Source organism: Grus americana, chromosome 2 (assembly GCF_028858705.1).
Source record: "Grus americana isolate bGruAme1 chromosome 2, bGruAme1.mat, whole genome shotgun sequence".
In the NCBI taxonomy this organism is placed as follows: domain Eukaryota; kingdom Metazoa; phylum Chordata; class Aves; order Gruiformes; family Gruidae; genus Grus; species Grus americana.
In genome coordinates, this window is record NC_072853.1 from 47,391,084 (window position 1) to 47,412,298 (window position 21,215).

The following is a 21,215-nucleotide window of genomic DNA, read 5'->3' on the forward strand; positions in this document are numbered from 1 at the left end:
AATTCTTCTTAGTTATTTCTCAGAGTAAGAAATTCTGGAAAATACATTTATTAAAATAGAAAACATGCAGGAGCGCTGCAAAAAGCATGCTATGCAAACAGCCCCTGAGGAAAAACAAACAAGCAGAATGCCCCAGCAACTGGGAGCTAGTTATTAAAAAGCGGTACAAAAAGAATACAGGGATTGTGTGGATTCCTGTCCCTTTCTTTCCGTCACAGGTAAGGGCTGAGGACCATGGGGATGGCCCAGAAGAAAGTCTCATAAACATTGTCTTGCGTCTTACCAAAGCACTGTGTTGAGCAGCTGGTACATGCTGCCCATGCATAGGGACCTTTAGAGGGACATACCGTGCAGCCTGCCTTCGGGCAATGCATGTACTCCCTGAAGAGCTCCTGCTGGAACTCTTGCTCTTCCAGCTTCTTTTCCCCATTATGCAGTCTCCCTGCCATAGTTTCTCTGTCCTCTTCCCTAGACTTGTCTTGGCAATCAGAAAATCAGTTTAGTTTATCATCTTCGAACTTCCATTTTCCTGAATGCACTTTGTAAATTCCACTGTCCCTTCCCATGTCTCTCTAGAAGTCAAAAAGCAACATGTTTTCCTTGTTTTCCGTTTGTTGACAGGAAAATTTGTCAAGAATCATCACTTATGTTGCCAGACATCTGATCAAATGCTTCAGCTAGGGAGCCAGAATTCTCCAACTGTGGCCTTGGTAAATTTGTGGCATCTGAAATGAAACATAGGAAAATGGTTAACAGAGATACTGAGAAACTGCAGCAAACTCTTTATACTGAGGAATTCAGTACAAAAGATACCTCTCAGTTCACAGTGAATTTTCAGGGCCTTTCAGGAAGACACCCTGTGCTCAAATTCTAAGTGATAAGGACATAATCATAATGATCTCCTCTGTCACCTTTGTTTCTTTGGGGGCAAGGAAGGGAAATGAGAGCAGGCAAATGTATCAGGCTTCTATCAGAACGTGTGAGTGAGTAGTTGCTCAAATGAGTCAAAGGATAGACACCACAGACAGACTCATACTGGATTACTTTCTACAGACAGCAAAATGCTTCAGGATAACCTGCATCTGGCTGTAATCAAGGAAAGAAGTCCTAACAGAATGAGTGTGGACAGAGCAAGACTGGTGAGTTTGCTCTTGTTGTTCTCTCAAAGCAAGATAAGCAGTGTGCCTGAGCTGAAGACAGGAAAGCAAATCCACACCAGCATCAAGGGAGATCAAGATTCTACCTCCAGTGCCAACCTAGGCACTTGGACACCTATGTCCTTAAAAAAACCCAATCAAACAAAGAAATCTTGATGAACTAGTCCTGCGAATTTGGGTAAATCAGGGCTAATTACACTGTTCACCATTCTGCTCTGAAATTTAGTCTCTTGTTGCTTCAGGTTGTAGGTTGGTTTCTAATAATTACAGTTGTGCTAGAAAAGTTAGCCTGAAATGTTATTTGGAGCTGTACTGGTCTAACGTCCTAAAATTCAGAAGCAACACATGAGCCAAATTGTAACTTCCCCGTAGCTCTCTTACTGCTTGGGGCCTGACAGCATCCACTGGAAACAAAGGGGTGTGGAGTTGCCACTTCTAGTATAAGAAAAAAATCACACGGATGGGTGCCTTCCTTCTCCACCAAAAACTGCATCTACCCACTTTATGAATAAAATAGTGGCACATATATGAACCCAGCCACCAAGCATGCAGACAAAGCCCAAAGTTAAGAAAAACAAATAAACCACGGCAGTAACATACCTTGTGTAGATTCCCTTATTTCCTGAGCTTCTCTCCTCCCAAACCCACTTGGCTGCTGTCTCTGGAGTTTCTGTCTCTACAAAGAGATCTGGATGCCCAGCACAGTCTCAGACATGTCCTGGTCTGTATTCAGATCCTGAGTCTGAATGGAGTATCCTTCTCTTCTCCCAACAGAAAATTTATGGGTACCCTTCTTGGTGCTGATTCCAAAGTGCCAAAAGTGAGGCAGGATTTTCTTCCATGTCTGGGAGGTCTACTATCATCCCAGACATCGTTATAGTGCATCTTCAAGTTCTTTATCCTCTCTTGGTACTGCCCCAGGAAACAACTGGTACACTGATGGACAAGGTGCTCTTATATTTGGCTATCAGAGTCCAACAGACACTAATACCACCTCAATGTCCTGGATATTCACACATGCTCAGTGTTACCTACATGAGGCCAGTTTGCAGGTATGATCGTTTCTTCTGAGAAATGTTCCAAGAACATCTTGATAGATACAGACAAATCTGCACATAGCGAAGACTTCAAAAAAAAAGTATCACCTCAAGTCAATGGAACAGAAACTGGACCAGAGAGGAGCATGGTAGATACTATGCCATGACTTGATGTCCGTACTTGAGTTAGCCTTGTCCAGAGCAAGAATAATTCACACAGTAGTGTGACCATGTACCACTGCTAGCAGATGCAGATGTAGTTCGGTACTTTCCCAGGGAGAGGTCCTTACATGGGTCTGCATGCCAAAACTCTCAAGTGTGAAAATGAGGTAAATCAGTATGGAACTGATCAGTACTGATAGGAAATCAGCGTGTGACAGCATGTCATAAACCTTCTTTTCAAAGGTACTAGATCAGCAACAGCTGGGCACACATACCCAAGCACTTCCAACAGCAAAAGGGAAACAGAAATCTGTAAAATCTGCCATCAGAAAGCCAAGCATAAAAGGCAGCTCTACACCATAGACTCTTTTGTCTAAACCCTCATGAATGGGAACTATTTTGTTGGACATTACACTCACATACTATACAAGAGCAAAACTGAAACTCCCTCAGAAATGAAAAAGAAGTATCACAGTGGCAAAATACTCACAACCTTTCTCCCAACAAGGACACTATGGAAGGTGGTGAAGCTAGAAAGTTTCCAGACCGAAACAGCAACCCAGCCTTTGAAAGGTGAGGAGATAAGGTCTGCACTGTGGCACAGACCTTGTGAGAGTCCGCTGCAACTGCAAGCCTCCTTAGCCCCTACAAAGCACCCCAGATCCACTGCTACCTGAGAGAAATCAAGACCAAGAGCCAGGGCTCAGAAAATGTCCTTCCCTCCAAGCTCCTAACATAGCTCAAGAAATGCAGTGTTGTGACTAATTTGATTCATGAGAACATCCTAAAATGAAGGCTGTTACAAGGAAATGTGAGATTGCTCTTTGCAATCTAAACCCAGGAATATACCTCTAGAATTCATTAAAAATAAAATCATATGTAAATCCAGCATACAATACTTTAAAGAGAATTAAAAAAAACCCCAACAGCTAGGGAAGACCCCATTACAACATATATACAGTATATATATGTTTACATAGTATAAGCACTTGCTGAGAGCATGATGATGGCTCATCTTCTGTTACATTAGCATGGAACCAGTAAGTTAGTATCAGTTGGAGGAGTGTTGCATACAACTATCTAACGTTTCTTGTGTATTCAAAGGTACTACAGGTTCTTCTTTGTACAAATTTTAGGTATTATGTATCCATAAAAGCAATAGAAAAATTGAAAAGTGAAAGAATAAATTTCCAACAGCGGTTTTATAAATAAAATCACTGTTAAAGTTTATTCACCTCTGCTACAATATCACATTAAATCTACAGCATGTATATGGCAGTAGCCAACAACTGAAACTGCAGAGAAAACAAGGGAAAAAATCCTCTACTGTTCCACAATTTAAGTGTCCATTTGTCTAATACTGTATATAGAGAAAACATTTTACTGATAGCTGTAATAATACTCTCATACTCTGAAGTACAGGATCTAATTACCATCAACTTAATTAAAACTAATTTCTTTTTATTGATTACTTAACTTTCTGATGTTGCTCTAACCCTACTGCCTTGGGGAATGTTTGCAAAGGTTTCCATCAATGTTATGACTTTTTATATTAATTAAGCTATTCTGATTAGTTTGCCCTTTTAAAAGTTATTCTCAATGCTATACATCTACTAAGTGACAAATGGTAGAGTTTAAACACTTATAAAAGTTCAAACATTTGTGGCTTTGCTCTTATTTTCCCGCTCCTTTCCCTTTGCCTGCTCCCTCCACCCCTAAGAAAGTTCACATATCGCAAAAGATCTGTATAGAAGAGTTTCCAAAAAGTGTGTCTTTTTCACAACTATCCGCACAGTTAGTGAGCTGCTTTGTGCCCACTGCTCAATTTTCCTGACCAAACAGATGTGAGACCCCAATCTAACAATCCTTTCCAGTCCTCAAAGCCTCAAAGTACAAGATAACCATATGTGAATGATAAAGGTCTATTAATTTTAGTGGATCTAAACTCGAGCCGCATGAAAAACTAAGCAGAAATACTTAAGTTTTTCAAGGACATGTGGACAGGCTTTGCTTAACTTAAGCCTAAATCAACAACTCGGCAATAAACTACTCCATGAAATACTAAACCTCTGTTAACCATAACTAACAGAGCAGTTATGAGAAAAATTAAAACAACATCATTTCATTATGCTAACACTTTAGAGAAGTTGTATTTCATTTTTTATAGTCTTTACAAGACTAAAACAATTCCTACATACTCAAACATGAGAGGAGGTAATGATAATTTTTTAAAATTATAATTTTTTAGGGTTTTTTTTTATTTGTCCAGCTATAAGCTGAACTAATTTGGCACTGTTAATATCTGGCTTCCAATAATCAGGTACTGTAGCCAAGCTTTACTACTTATCATGCAACCTAAATCATCCAAATCTTAAGTTATTAAAAAAAACCCCACCCAAAACAAAACCACTTTTATACACTGTAGTGTCAAATACAGTATGAAAGAAAAATTACTTAACAGACCATAAAGAAAAACTGAACAGCAAGTATACCCAGATTCTTACCGATCTGCAGAACTTCTTTCAAAATCTTTTTTATTTAAAGCCTCACATAAAATTTCCAACACAAATGCTTACATAGGAAAAGCATGGATGTGATAATATAAACAATTCTGCTTACTAGAAAAGCACTTAAAAAAAAAAAATCAAACTCACAATAAATAGCAGGACTGCACCATAGGTAAAAAAAAGGAAGAAAAAAATCCCAGCAATACACCACTAAACAAAGCACTAAAAATCCTCAGAAATGCCTTGAAATTCTGCTGAGATCTTATTGGTATAAGACTGACACACATGCTAAAGGGAAGCCAATTGATTATCAGTCAATACAAGCTTACCTGCTTAAGTGCTTTCTTTGTGTGCTGCTGGAAGGAAGATACTAGCTTGCTCTGCACCGGTGCATTAGTAAGGCTCGAATCACGATTGGAAGACATTTCTTCAGATGTCTGCTTTGGGCAAACTTTACAGAAGAAAAAAAAAAAAAAATCAGAATTCTGTTATGGGGGTTATCTTCCCTATATATTGAAAAGTCCTGAGGACAGGGAAAAAAAAAAAAAAAGGCAAGTGCCTGGAAAACAAAAAGCTCATTTTAAGAAATTCAACTAATCTCAAGGTCCAGATGAGCTGAAAATGCAGCCTTATTCTACATAAATGCATTGCTTCAGAAAAATTTGTAGCTCATCATACCCTTTCTATGCAGTTCTGGAGGCCTTGCATATTTTGTCTTTCAGGTCCCGAAAGGTAACTGAAATAGTTTAACTAAGTTTTTGACAGAGAAGCTAGACAAAACCTATCTTCCTCACCAAGACATTTTTAATGGATTATTACATGTCTAAACGTGTATTTATATAAGAGACAGTGGTGACCCTGTGTTCCAGAAATATTTATAAATATGTAACTTCATGTGAGATTGTAATGGCTTCTTAGGAGCCAGACTCATCTATTTTGTAAGTACTTCTTGGTAAAGCTAAGAACACACACTTTCCTGTTTAACAGGTAGACTGGAATATCCTGCAAAGAGGAATTCTGGTCTCTCAGGTAATACACACTGCTACTTGTCAGCCTTCTAAATAATACATGTTTTAATGAACAAATACTACAGTGCTTGCATTAAACAGCCTCTTGAATACATGTTGTGCGAGGCAGAAAAAGTCTCTGGTTAAAAATAAAAGGAAATATGATTAATTGTTTTTAAAAAACAGCTTTATTAAACAGATAGCAAAGACGTGAAAATAGTTGGAGGATCCTATTAGTCTTGGTAGTCAGCAAGCTTGACTAAAAGGGCTGTAAAACCCCTTCCCCCCTTAACGCCTCGCACTACTTACTATTACTCTCACTAGTGTCCTAAGACAGCCCAGCTAAAACAGCATTAGCATGGATCCAGAAATTAAGCAGCTTTTTTTCTGTTCTCCTCTGCTGACTTAATTCAAGTCTGTCTTCCAGCGCTGCTCAGAGCTGGTTTGCGCGTTGACATACCTGCTTTATAATGCTCTGCAGCTGCATATGGTTTTCCAAGCTTTGCCATACTTCGCGCACCTATTAGAATAGTTTGAAGACACTCAAAGCAGCTGCACAGACACGTGCCAGAAGTAATTTTAGCCCAGTGCTTCCGTTTGCCTATGGTTTTCTCTTCCCATCCTTCAGTGGGATGAGCAGACACCTGAAGTAGCATTCTAACTCCCTTGCCTTTAGCAATGCTTCATAGAAAAAATATTCTAACGATCTTTTATTTGTGTTTGTAAGAAAAAAGATAGAATAGAGACAATTTAGCTCGCAATAACTAATAGCCACTGTAAGATGCATGTGATATTAAATATTTGTTTTCACATTGAAAGGAAAAATAATTAATACTTACGTCACAAACAGAGAATACATTCTGGTTTATGGCATGGGCATTATGTCAAGATAATTTTCATATTAGATTAAAATTTTTCATTAGCAGATAAGACAAATCCTATTTTGTCACAAGATTTATAACTGATATTTGTCATTTTTTTGCCTTATACTTGAAGGATTTGTCAAAACATATAAAGAAGCAGCAACACAAAACAGGTTCTGAGTTTACAGCATCACCTGGTTTGGATCAATCTTTTCCACATGATGAGCAAAGCTTACTATCAAAAAAGTCAACTTAAAGGAGCAGCAAAGTGTCAGCAGAAAACAAACAATAGCTGCTTTATATAATCTAAATCACTGCAATAGCTAAGCTCCTGAGACAAAGAACACCTACACCAAAATAAAAACCTGACATTTCAAATTACCCAGCTTTTGTCTTTTCTTTCAAAGAGATTTTTTTTTAGTGTTTTCTGGCAAAGTCTGAGAGTCAAAGAACCGAAGAAAAAACCAGAAAGTGTGTGAGTACACAAAGTACTCACAGAGTTAAGGACAGGAGAACAGAATAAATTTAAAAATACCTAAAGAATGGAAAATGTTATATACTTAACTGTCACTCCTAATAGGAGAGGATAGAACATGATGTCATGAAAAACCTATTCCTGCTGTCTGGGATATCTGCAACTCCTATTCCCTTCTTGTTCAAATGGGAAATTCTGATTTTCATTACTCTGATCTAGGACATTATCCAAGAGTGTCCCCTATTTATTTTGGTGATGAAGTTCATCCTGGAGAAGTCTGGTAAAGCTAACTGATGATGCTCAGCACTACAACTGTTAATGTCAAAGTTGCAATATAGCACAAGAATAAAAATAAACATAGTGTCCTGGTTTCGGCCAGGATAGAGTTAATTCTCTTCACAGTAGCTGCTATGGGGCTGTGTTTTGAGTTTTTGCTGGAAACAGTGTTGATAACACAGGGATGTTTTCATTACTGCTGAGCAGTGCTCACACAGAGCCAAGGCCTTCTCTGCCCCTCACCCCACCCCACCAGCGAGCAGGCTGGGGGTGCACAAGGAGTTGGGAGGGGACACAGCTGGGACAGCTGACCCAAACTGACCAGAGGGATATTCCATACCATATGATGTCACACTCAGCATATAAAGCTGGGGGGAGAAGAAGGAAGGGGGGGATGCTTGGAGTTACAGTGTTTGTCTTCCCAAGTCACCGATATGCGCAATGGAGCCCTGCTTTCCTGGGGATGGCTGAACACCTGCCCGCCCATGGGAAGTGGTGAATGAATTCCTTGGTTCGCTTTGCTTGCTTGCACGGCTTTTGCTTTACCTATTAAACTGTCTTTATCTCAGCCCACAAGTTGTCTCACTTTTACCCTTCCAATTCTCTCCCCAATCCCACCACCGGGCAGGGGAGTGACTGAGTGGCTGCGTGGTGCTTAGCTGCCAGCTAGGGTTAAACCACGACACATAGCTCTATATTAATCTTGTGCTTTCATTCATTTTTCTTTTAACAATAAACCCTGAAATTGTGACAGAGTCTATTAGAAACCATACTTCTTATTTCTATTATTACTTCAATTTTTATGTAAAAATATTATCAGTGTTTTGGTTTCTTTTGCTTCTGTTTCTTTAAAGCTTTGACAACAGAGTTAAACCAAGGAACAGGAATTGTTCTAACAGGTGAAGCAACCGGAACTGAAATTCACTGAAACAATAAATAGCTTTCCGTTGCTGTAATCTCTTCTGCAGATACAGAAGGAATACCTCACTTTAGGCTGGTTCAATTTAGTGCAACCCAAACATAGTTCCTTCAGAGTTTTGAAACAGAAATCTTTTCCTGTAGTCTATGATTAAAGAAATAGATATGTGAGGCTGAAATCCACTGCTTAAAATTTTTAAGATGACATAATGATTAGAGAAAGTCAACTTCATTTATTAACAACTAATGACACTTCCTTTCTAAAAATATATTTTGTACATTATATTTTCCTTCATATATCTAGTGGCTTAAAATAGTAAGAAGCTATTTTGTTTTCCATGTTTTAATTAAATTTCCATTTCAAACCAGCTTTGATACAAATCATGGCTATAAACCGAACCATCTAGTAAATAAGAGGTGTCACTGCCTATTTTCCAAAAGTAGAAGATACAAACATTAAAAATATAATTACATTACATTAATTTATGTATTTGTTTAATAATTCATACACTTCATTTTATTAGCAAAAAAAGTTACTAATATTGATCTACAGGCTTTATTTAGAGGATAATCAAGATATTAATTGTGTACAAAACAATATGAATTTACTTTTCTGTATGAAATTAAATACAAATATGAGACAATGACTAAATTTATTCTTTAAAACATGTTCTGCTACTTAGTGATTTAAATAAATCTGTGCCAAAATCTCACTATACTACAACGCCTGTGACCACAGAAAATTGTATTTATTTATTTGTTCATTTATATGGATAAAGTCCAACTGCATTTCTCTGAATGGGTCAGAAATAAAAAAGGGGAAAATATGACAGAAAAATATGTAAGCATTTGAAATGAACATTGATGATACTAGTGAAACATACAGTACCTTAAGCACAGAGCAAGCACTTCTGCTATGGAAACCAAAGAATACAGTGAAAGAAAAACAAATTCAGGAAGAGACAGTGGTCTTTGTACGTGCATACAACTTTGGAAAGCTGCAACTACTTTGTCGATAAACACTGAAGATGCATGAATATTATTAGATCCATGTTTGCATGAAAAGCTTTATCAGAAAAGAATGCTAAAAATAAACTGGATGCTGGGGAGGAAAAAAAGAACCCTGAAAGAATGTGACAGATGAAGGAAAAATATTTGGATTCACCACTGCTACAGCAGAAAAAGAGAACAAGAGCAGTTTTAAGCCTACAGGAGGCATTTCCATTTAGCAGAGAATAATTAGGCTCCATTCTTTAAATCGGCTTCTTCAAGGGCCAGGACTGAGTGAAGGAATAAAGAAAAAGCAACTATTAAGCCATAAACTGTTAGGTTATGAGCTGGAAGAGCAGCTGGGTTTCTGAAGATAAGACGTCCTTAGTGAGTGTTCAGAGAGTGTTAACATGAATGATAGAATTAGAATTAGTTTGCAAAAAGAGCATGTTAAAAATGTTTTCAACAACCCCCATTTAAAATAACTTCCTCTCTTCCATTTTTCCAAGACCAGTTTTGGTAATTATTATGAAAGGCTATGATTTATAAAAATCAGCAATGCTATCTTTTAATTTCAAATTTTAAAGCTCTCTCTTTTATTACCTTTTACCTTCCCCACGCAAGAAATGACACCTACATAAAACATATTAGAAGACGTGTTTCTTCAAAGAAACAATTTTTGTAGGAATACAACTTAAAATTATTCTGTCTCACTGCCACTGAAAGTTATTAGGAATAATTATAAACAGATTTATGTAACTAGATGGACAGAAAAATTCCTGGAGTGCTTTAAGGGGCTTATTTTCCCAAAATAAATAGCACAATTAATTCCGATTTCAGACAGACCATACCATTTAAAATCAAACCAGTAAAATCAACAGCAGTTCATTTCCTTCTTTGTTACAGAAACCACAGCAGATGAGAAGGATTGTCTACTAATGGCCACATTACAAAACACAAATTAATATTGCTACCATATGCTGAAGACTAGAGTCTACCTCAAGCATAAAATGTATGTGCACACTCTGAAGATAGGAAACTTCACAGAGAACTCCCTTAGGAAAACATACACACAAAATCTCTCTCTAAAATACCCATAAAATTCAATATTTTCTTTGGGTGACACAGATCTATACTTGTATTGACATAAATGGTCATGCTCTGCCAACACAGATGTATCAAGTAATTCACCTCCATCACTCTTTGATCTCTAGAGCCCAACTTGCAAAATCTGAACAATTCAGAACTCGACTGTTGCCATCAGATCTTGAAAATGAAAACCAGTTTGGGAGTTAGTTAATTGTACAAGTTCGCCAACGCAAGCAAAAACAGATGCATGTATCAAGGGCACTACTGTAACTGTAATATTCTTTTTGAAAAGCAATACTAGCACGGTGAAATGATAAATAATATTGAATAGTATTTTTTGGAAAAAGACATCAAATACCACATCAGCTTGGTAGCTTGCACTGAATCACATTATATTCTCAGCATGCTTTTGAGCCCAAACATTTCACAAAGCTTTGAAAACTGTGAATCTTTATTCCAAAGGAAGTCAACATTTTCCACTAAAAATATACAGCCTGTCACCACTAAGCCACCAATTTCTTAGGCCTCATTAACTCTACTGTACAGCAAAAAAAAGCAGAAAGATCTCTCCCTCAAGCTCCACAGTATCTTCTCTCATTCTTATGACTCCCCTCCAGTGGCAATGAAACAAACAGAAGTTAAACGCAATCCTGGGAACAGTATTTTGATTTTATAGCTACTTGCAGGGAAATGGAAAAAAAATACCCCACCAAAATAAAAAAAAAGTGAAAACCCGCCTCTTTCTGATGTCATCCAAAACTCCGTATGTTCGAGCTGCTATTCTGTTACCACCCTTCTGCTTTTAGAAGAGCCTAACCCACATCCAGATGTTGCCATGTGCAATGGACATATTCAGCAGAATCATCCAACATTATTCCCAAGAGACAAGGATGCTAAGGATAACAGGTTTCCCTGATTTGCCGAAATTCCATTCCCAGAAAGGAACTGAACATCTAAATGTGGACTCAGATTTCGAACAATGGTGAATATTCATTACTCACTACAGGAGTTATCCTAGTGGATTCCTAGTCCAAAAAGTACAAGGTGTTCAAGAGCACAGTAGCTACAAAGACAGAATTTCAGAATTCAGCATGAATCTGATCCTCTATTGTCCATCATTTCGTCTACTATCACTAAGAAAACTGCCTAAGAAAATAATTCTGCCATTTCACGTTTGCAATTGAAGAACTTAAAGTTTTAGGAAGTGCTGAAAACCAAAGTGTCTCAAGAGGAGACATACGCTGCTTGTATTTGGGCAAACATCAGAACCTATGGTTGGGTTGGGGAGGGAAGTCACGCTACTGTAGAATTGCTACCTCCTCCACAGTTCCATCATTGTGCATTCCGTTGGCTTGTGTGAAGACAATTTTTAATCAACTGTGCTCCGTGGCTGATGGATTAGCCCTGGCTTCAGAAACCCTAGGGACAAATGCTTTTTGAGAACAGAACATCCTATTGATGGGCAAAAGGATATTATAGTCATCATTTTCCCAGGCAACAGTAATTGGGATTTTAATTCTTTTACTGACTGCATCTTTACACACGGCCCCTGTATTTGAGGGAAATGGAATTTATAAAAAGATATGAGACTGCTACAGAGCTTCTATAGAAATCCCGTTCCAAACAAAATCAACTGTAGCATAAAGAGTTTCTTTAACATATGCCCTTGGAAAAGGTGGGGAAAGAAAGATTTTTCCACAGCATCTGAAAAATCCTGAGGTGTGACCATTTTAGTTGTCAGTTTAGCAATAGTGATGTAGAGTAACAGCTTTTGCCAAGTCATGTGTTTATAACTGTGAGGAATTTTTATATTATTATGCTAATAAAATTGTTCAGTACCCTGCATTTATACTGGGAAAAATGTGCCTGCTGGGGAATAATGCAATTCTTCTCTGTTTCAGTGTCAACTGGTACTTTTTACTCTGAAAGCCGAAGACTATCATCTAAAAGCCCACAAACAGACTGAGGCTGTTGCTTAGGGTTTCATCCTCTGCTTCCAGCTAACTTTAAAGCAACACTTTTTAAACTCTTGCTAAACAAGTTCTGATCACTGTGTCAGAACTGGAGCTTCTGGACTCTATCACAGTGGAAACAGGAGCAAATAAAAATGTAATTAATTGTGCAATTAAGAATACAATGTGCAAACAATGTCCATCGTCATATGTATCATACATACTAAGCCTGAAAGGAGACCTTATATCTATTGACCTTTTCTAAAACACAAGTCAGAGAATTTCATGAAGTTGTTTTTGTACTGAATCAAATGTTATTTTTATGCCACAGAATAGTTTCCTGGAAAGAAAAAAAAGTCCCAGCTTTGGTGTGAAAAAATTGATAGACATCTTGTTAGATTTTGTCTGCTAGACCAAATATTTTCTATAGAAATACCTTTTCTCAAATATTTACAAACCGATCAAGTCACCACCTCATCTTTGATAAACTAACTAGACTGTTCCTATTAAATTTCCCAGAGCAAAGGAGGTATTTGTTCACTCAGGAGTTCTTATATGTCTTGTCTTTCCTTTCCTATTTTTCTTAATTCTTTCTTACAGCTATAATGAATGCAATACACTAGTAATCATTTAACTAGTGCTATACCCAAAGGAAATGCCGTGCCTATATTCTTTAATCAGTACTACCAGAATTACAGTCCAAGAACTGCATTGGACTAATTAGCAAAAGCATCTCATTCATGTTCAATTCATTTTCTACTGTGATCCTTAAATGCTTTTCAGATTTAGTGATTTATTGAATATATGTTTCCACTGCACAAATGTGACCTTTATTCTTCACTTTAAAGTCTAAAAAATTCATGCTGTTCAACTGTAATCATTTACAAGGCAATCAAGAGGGGTCTCAACATTATTATTTATTATCAATAAATTTAATCAAGAAGGATTTTATACTTTTCAAAAAGTACTGACAAAGATATTGAATGAAGAGTGGTCAAATCATATCCTCAAGAGAACAGCAAAAATACCTACTGTGGATTGCAATTCCTACGCCTTTGCAGATCTAATCATTTGTAACTTTCAATCCACTTAAAACTGGCTGCATTTCTCGGGCATGGTCCTGGTTTTAAGCCAAGCATTCTATATTGTAAATGAAATAACTTCTAGAATTGTACATATATATCAATAGGTACCTTTAACAACAAAACTTTCGATCTCAAGAAAAGCTATTATCAAACACGCTTGACAAAACTATGTACTCTATCAGCTGATTAATACAAGATGTGCTCTCTCCAAGTCCTTATTGATCACATCCAGCACTGGCCTTTCTATATGCAATATAGACTCACTATTGCCATCCTATTTACTATTTTTAAATATATCCACCGCATGACATCAAAAAAAAATTAAAATGTCTTGTTTTCAAAAAGTTAAATATATTGCAGTTTTCCAAGATTTGTTAAAGGTGAAACATGAGGGAAAATTCTCAGCTTTAAAGACAATCTAGGTGTAATTTATTGCTCTACCTCAAATACTTTAAAATGTTTAATTTTAACAGCTTCTCTTTTATGTCACCACAAGTGCTAGAATTATTTTTATTACTGTAAACTGTGAAAATAGTATGCAGCCTCTTCCCAGTCAAAACCCAGCAATTTTCTACTTCTGCCATTCTGGCATCCTTATTTACATCCTACCACTCCTAAATAATTGCCAGGGTTTTGCCACGATTTTTATTTGTTTATAACAAGTAACATCAACTTTTGCTTTCCTATCTGTAACTGGCTTTTCACTGCTGTATTCTTCCTGTGACTTAAAGAAGTGTACATCCACAAATTGTCTCAGTATCAGACAGGAATTGTTGAAGAACTACAAATATGTATGTTCACTTATACATGCAGTATATATTACATAAGCATAAAACCACTGCACATGCAGAGTCTGTTAACTTACAGACATAATATGTCAAAGAAAATGAAGAAGCAGAGCCATTTAATAATTGTTGACTTTTGTTTTTTCTCCACTGAGCTTCAAATCTTCACCACTAGATCCAAAACAACTGGTCTTAGGTAGTTCTGTTACTCCTACCACTGAGCATTTTTTGATTTTTCAATGCTGCTAGCAGCAATACTGAAATAGCAGTATTGGTCCTGTACAGGTGCAGCATGAAGCTAAGTTAGTTGCTCAAGACCAAAAAGGAAGTCTGTAGCAGAACAACAACATGAGCTGAGCCTTTTCACGTCCTAGTTGTAAACAGGACACCCTCTCCTATATACAATGTGGGCCAAAACAGTAGGCTGCAGTCCAGCAGTGGACAGGTTGTGAGGGGGCAGCAGAAAAGAACTGATCAAGAAAAGATTTATTTCAGAGGTCCTGGGAAGCTTGATTTTTATATAAAGCATTCACTTTATAAGCTCTACATTAGTGTAGTTTTAATGAGAATAGTAATTTCTATTACTTGCAAGTAATTTTACGTGACTGAAGAACTGCATTTTCTTTATGAGCAGTTATTACCTCTCAAAATGAAAAAGTATTTCTAAGGATGCCATTTTCAAGTTCTTGCAATGTTTCGATTTGTCATTATCTCAGAGAAAAAAAAATGCACAGGATTTGATACTTCAACATGTCTTTATGTCAACATGGCACCCAGGAGAATCTCTGCCTGAAACAAAAAAAAAATACTAACCTTTGTCTTGTGCCCAGAACTCTATTGAGGGACCAACCCCACTTGCCCACACTGAAATCAGTGAGAAGTCTATCTGACAACTGCAAGTCTGAAGCCTAGTAAAGCAAATTACTCTTTAGCTGTAAAGCCTAAAACAAAACAATTGTAAGCCAAAAAATTACCCACTCAAAACACACCCAACAGCATTACTCATTGTCTTCTACAAATCTAAGTCACTTGGCATTCCTGATTTCTTTATAAGGCCAAAAAAGAGAGGGAATCACTCAAAAAAATTTCTACTGAGTACAAAACATTACCTATACTGTTTAGAAATCACATAATGAAAATCTTAAGTAAACAATACTTTTTCTTTCTCCAAAATACACCCTCTAATATTGAAATTAAAACACCTACCACCATTTTCTTCTCCATTACTATTGTTTGTCTCAGCCATTTCAGTGCCATCTAACTCAGATTCACATCCTAAATCCAATGTTCCATCAGTAGGGCATGTTGATTCTTCTTTCTACAGTTAAAAAAGAAAAAGAAAACTAAAGTTAACAAGAAAAAAATCAATCATGATCCTGCTGCATCTCCGAAAATAGATTACTGCAGTGTACTCTCATGCTTGCATTTCAAAAAACAGAATAAAATAAAATATGCTTGTGAGTTACTTCAAGGAAAGACATAAAAACAGACTTTCATGAAACAACTTGCAAAGCAAAAGCAAAAAAGCTATTTTGTGAAGTCATAATATACTCTTTTTTTAAAAATGTCACATAAAATGCAAGATCTTCCACTTTTTCTTTTCTTTTTTTCTTTTTTTTTTTTTTAATAGAAACAGACTTGGTTAGCTGTTAAAAATCCTAGTTTTCCAGTTGAGTGTCCAGAACGCTGCAGCAAACACAAATCCTTTAATGTTTCTTTTCTGCCTTTGCGTGTTTCCTGAATTCAAATAGCTGAAGCAACCTGGAGCTCACAAGCATGGGAGTGATTGTGAATACCTGGATTTGTGCCAAGAATATCTCCCGATTTAAAGAAAAACAACAGCATTTGTTTTAGTAAATTAGGAAATAGAGCTTCTGAAAACTAATAATTCAATCTCATATACAGAACTTCTAGTTATCAGGAACAGGCAAATCTATATAGTTTTATTTTCTATTTTTTTAAACCCTTATATCAAATAAATCTGTCATAAATTACAAAAGATCCTTCCCCCAGCCCAAAATTTTAATTGACTTCAATTAGACTGCCAAACATATCATCTCACTTTGTTTCTCACCTCTGCCTCACATTCCTCTGCTCCTACTGTGAAGCCCCTCTAAGTTTGATCATGTACAGCAACAAAAAATTTCTACCCACAGAAACCTTCATATACATACCAAAACAGAAAAATAAAGAGGAAAAGGAATAGAAATAGCATAAAGGCAAAATTCTATCACGATAATTATATTCCTTCTCAAAAGCAATGATGCAACCTGGAAATTAAAAGCCGATTTATATTAGACTTGCAAATAATTTTGCACTATTAAAAAAATCAAATGTTAATACAATTGCTTAATGAGAAAGTCAGTGATCCTCATGAGCTCACTGCTCATAAAACAAAGGCCTTTCTGTGAACAACTCTGAAAAAGCAGCATTTTAGCTAAGCTACATGTTTTTTATACCATATGCCAAATTCAAGAACATGTATATGCTTTCTAGGATAAAAGATTCAATGTTTACTTTCATTATAAATCCTTTTAAAAGACATCTGAAAGCAGTTAGAAGGACTATCAGGTCATTTCCTCTCCAAAGAATCTAATCTGTTTACCTTTATATCTATTGAGACATTCATAAAACGGATTAATAGTGCTATGTACTTTCCATATACAAAATTTAAACTTACTTTGAGAGCGTAGAGTCCCGACTTCCCAGGGATTTTGAAGAATGTTCCATCACCTACACGAGTGTTAGTATGAAGCATTGCATTCAGGCAAGCTAATGGAGAGGTTCCACTGAAAAATAAAATTGTGCAGTCCAAGATTGAGTGCCTCTTGTAAAACTATTCCCTTGGTCTTTTTTTTTTTTTTAAACTCATGCTTGCCTGGCTTTTTTTTTGCCCCCCCCCCCCCCCCCTTTTTAATTCTCTCAACCCTGAAAACATCTACATTACAATAACAGGCCAGTTTCAAACTTAATCATATGCATCTGTCCCCTAGGCTCGAGGCAAAAAGTCTGTGAATTATAATTATGCTTTTCTTCATACAGCAACCGGCTCCACATTCTAAGAGAAACAAAGTCCAAATATTTATGTGAAATTGCTTCGTAAATAACACCATGAAGCCTCATTTTTAAAATGTTACAGACAATGTGGCTGCTGCACATGAATGATCAAAACAGTACCAAGTTCAAGGGCAGCTGCATCCCATAGGATGAAAGGCAACAAAAGAATAATAAAGAGCCCAGTAAGAACACATTTAAAATTAAAAGTGATATATAGTTAAGCCTTCTTCTGGCTTAACATGGTCAGCATGCATTACTATACATAAATACAAGCACATTTGCACCTTCTATAAAGTACTATCTTTTCTAATTAGAGTTGGTTTAGAGATTAAGAGATTGACCTACTCAAGGTAGTAATTGTAATACCACTGTGGAATGCATGTTAAGGGACTATGTAAAAAGAAACACAACAATAAGAAAAAAAGAGTACTTGTACAGAGATGTCTTTGTAAGATATGCATGTTTACAAGAGAAAAAAGTGTTTCTACCCTAGTTACACCATTCTGAAAAGTTGATCTAAGAAATGGTGGGGAAGAAGGTGGTCACAAATTGTTTTATTTCATTTTAATTTAAAAATTAAAGTACAAGATTTATAGATGTACTAACACATCTTTGTCCCCATTTACTGACTAATGTACACGGTGTACTCAGGGACTGAATCTGAAACTGTGCTTCTTCCCTTGGGTCCCTAGCCTGCACGCACGCTTATCTTTAGCCACGTAAATATATTCCACTTGGTTAAGTGGAACAATGCCTGTGCATTAAATTAAGTGCGTTGCTAAGTATTTCAGGATTAATTATATACTCAACTATAAACCAGGAACAGGGCTTCAAAAGTCCATAAAAAACTACTGTTCGTTATTATACAATATTCTAACACAACATCCAATCTTTGTTAAAAATTGCATGACTGATCTTCTTTTATAAATACAACTGGACTGAAATTGTCATCTTTCATATGATGATGTTTTCTGTTGATTTCCATGGCTCTGTTACAACAAAATTCATCCTTACTGTACATGTATTCATTTAATGGCAAGGTGGATATTGTGGTAATTGATCTTCCGTTAAAAATTAAACTATGAAGTGTCCTCAGGACAGGAAGTCCTGTCCAATATAATTTATTTACTATTGTTCACCTAATGTATCACATTACTACATCTACAATTAAAAATGCTGCTTGTTGATAAACACATCAGATATTTAAGAAATATCTATTTTATGAGTATTCTAAATATAGTCATACAATATGAAAATTCTGACAAGTTTTTGTTATTCCTTTTTTTCCCCTGCAAATAAAACTAATTCCACATCTGGTTTTGATATAACAATATAACAGAATACAAAACTAAACATGGTAGAAATAGAACAGTACTGCTAGCAGTAGCACAGAAAACATTAAGAGATTTCATTGAGTTTAACAATTACTTAAAACAGTTTTGGAATAAGTAGGATACTTCTCTTTACACATTTTCCTTATTGTATTAATGTTTGACAAGCAAAGACACAAAGCATTTGATAGAGCAGTTCTAGTTGTGTAATTTCTTCCATATGTTAACATACATAACATGAAGCAATTTTGACTCTCACGGTCTTGGATCTTTTTAGTGAAACATTATCACAGATTAAGACTTTCTCGGCAAGACAGAAAGAACTTGCTGACTCTGCAGTGGAAGACAAATTCAATATATCAACAAGAAACAAAACTGTGTGTGCATGTATGCACCATTTGTATCCTTCTCCTATTCCAATGTGGATATTCTGGACTCCACACTTATTTTTAGATATCATTAACCAATTAAAATGATACAAGATGAATGAGCCCAAAATAGAGGATTTGGCAATATCTCATGACCACTACTGTGCTCACAGAAGATATCTTAATCTTCAAAGTCTAGCCAACTGGCAAGTGGACAATAGAAACTACTCTCTGACTTACAAAGAAATCCGTATCAGCTACTGAGCCAAGAAGTACTTTAACTACTGTTATGCTTGTTTCATGCAGATATCTGCAATGCCTAAATAAATAATTTGGCATACAACCAAAGGGCCATATCCACCCTTCTTGAAAATCAGACTTGGTTATGTCTATAATGAGCACAAAACAAACCACACATACTTAAGTTGCAAATGAAATAATAATCTGGACATTGTGGGATGAGATTTATTTTGAGCTAGCAGCTCAAATTGAAATTCCATGGTGTCCTTGATCATTGCTGTTTTGACCCATGTTAACCAATGACTTGCCTATTCTTCTGTCAGCAGAGGCATCCTTAGAACACTGTATTAAAATTCCCAAACCTTATCCACGGGGGATGCTGGAAACGCTTGCAATACATGCTATCACAATATATGGGACTGTGGTTAGAAAAGCCAGCAATCAAAGATCCCATGATGCAGACTGATGTCTGAATCATAAAGCAGTTTCTGAGGAATCCATAACACTTATCGCATGCTTTCTAAATTCTCCTGCAGCCTGAGGACATATTGGTTCTGCTCAGAGCTGCTGGCATGTATTAACACAGCAGCCAAGGACTGCCAAATGCAAGTATCTTTGAATGTTAAAAATGGTACAGTTTGACCTAAGTTCTTGAAACACACCAAATCAGTTCAACTTTGATTCAGTTAAATCAAATTGGATACAATAATGCTCTACTTTGTAACTTGATATCTGTGAATTTTTAGAGCCATAACATATTATAAACCTGCTGCAAGTCTTGTTGCCATAGTCTACAATATGTTTACCATTTACAGCCTTCAGATACAGAACTTTCATACTATTTATCATCTTTTGGGTGAGATTGCTTTAAACCATTGTGGTATTCTAAAAGTCATTCATACATGGGAGTCACCCTCTGCAGCAGTACATCTTTAAGATTGATCATTTTCTGCACATATGTTTATTTTATATACATATACATCTATACATACATACAAGCAGTCTACCCACACCTGCATACTTTCAAATAGATTTAAAAAATGAAAAGTTACTTACTTTCTGTAACGGTGATACCAAGTTACAACAACCAGCAACACAGGAAAGAGAAAAAAAAATACGGATTAGCCTTCCAATATAAAAGTTGTTAATACAATTTGATCATTTAAAAGACATTTCAATGTTTCATAAATGCTCTTTCCCAGAATCACGATAAGTTGGTAGTATTCAGCACATCCTTCCAAATATAATCACAAAATTCCTGCACATTATCAAAGCACACTTCTCACCCCAACTCCCCCAGTCAAAAATATCTCCAATATTTTGTGATTCTGGGCTCCCTCTACTGGTCATGCAGCCAGTGTTACCTAAATCGAAATGCCGGATGACAGTCTCAACACACAAAGCTCTGCAAAAACATGTAGTGGAAGTACACATTTCAATTACTTTCTGTCCTGCCACCCTCCCCCAAAACCCTATAAAAATCTGTAAAAACACCAGTAAAACCACTACTTATTTTTATATTGTAAACTTCTCAAACATACACTTTTGTCAGAAGAACCTAAAAACTTCTGTGGTTATACTTTTAATTCTAATGGTCTTTGCTAGACTGCTTGCCAAGAGAAAAAAAGTATGATCTTGGCAAAAAAAAACAAAAAAAAGTTTTAAATATGGAATATAAATTGCCTAAAGTCAACCTGTCCAGACAATATAGTGTGGCAGACGGTGAAAGCTTTCTGACACTACACAGCCAAGGCACCTGGGGTCCTGCCGTAGGCAGCATTTCAGCCACTCAGCCCCCCTGCACGTGGCGTAGCCCCCTCCTAGAGCTTACAAGGGTTCCTGATATGTTCCCAAACTGAACGACGACTGCTGTAAGAGAAGCAGTTCGCCATCATAAATGTGATCAGTATGTATTT

General features: G+C 36.5%; 1 protein-coding gene across 2 annotated transcripts in view; it reads right to left on the reverse strand.

Moving 5' to 3' along the window:
• Positions 1-17,093, reverse strand: part of ASXL3 (ASXL transcriptional regulator 3) — a 76,131-nt gene extending 59,038 nt beyond the window's left edge. The window contains exons 1-3 of one of the 2 annotated variants that reach the window (XM_054817726.1): positions 16,984-17,093; positions 15,510-15,621; positions 5,193-5,314 (exon numbers count right to left, since the gene is read on the reverse strand). In XM_054817726.1, coding sequence (XP_054673701.1) covers positions 5,193-5,314; positions 15,510-15,621; positions 16,984-17,061 — 312 coding nt within the window. In that variant the 5' untranslated portion in view covers positions 17,062-17,093. Of the gene's footprint in view, positions 1-347; positions 726-5,192; positions 5,315-15,509; positions 15,622-16,983 lie in introns of those variants that run through there. The other variant, XM_054817727.1, reaches the window with a different exon arrangement.
• Between the last annotated feature and the right edge of the window lie 4,122 nt (positions 17,094-21,215).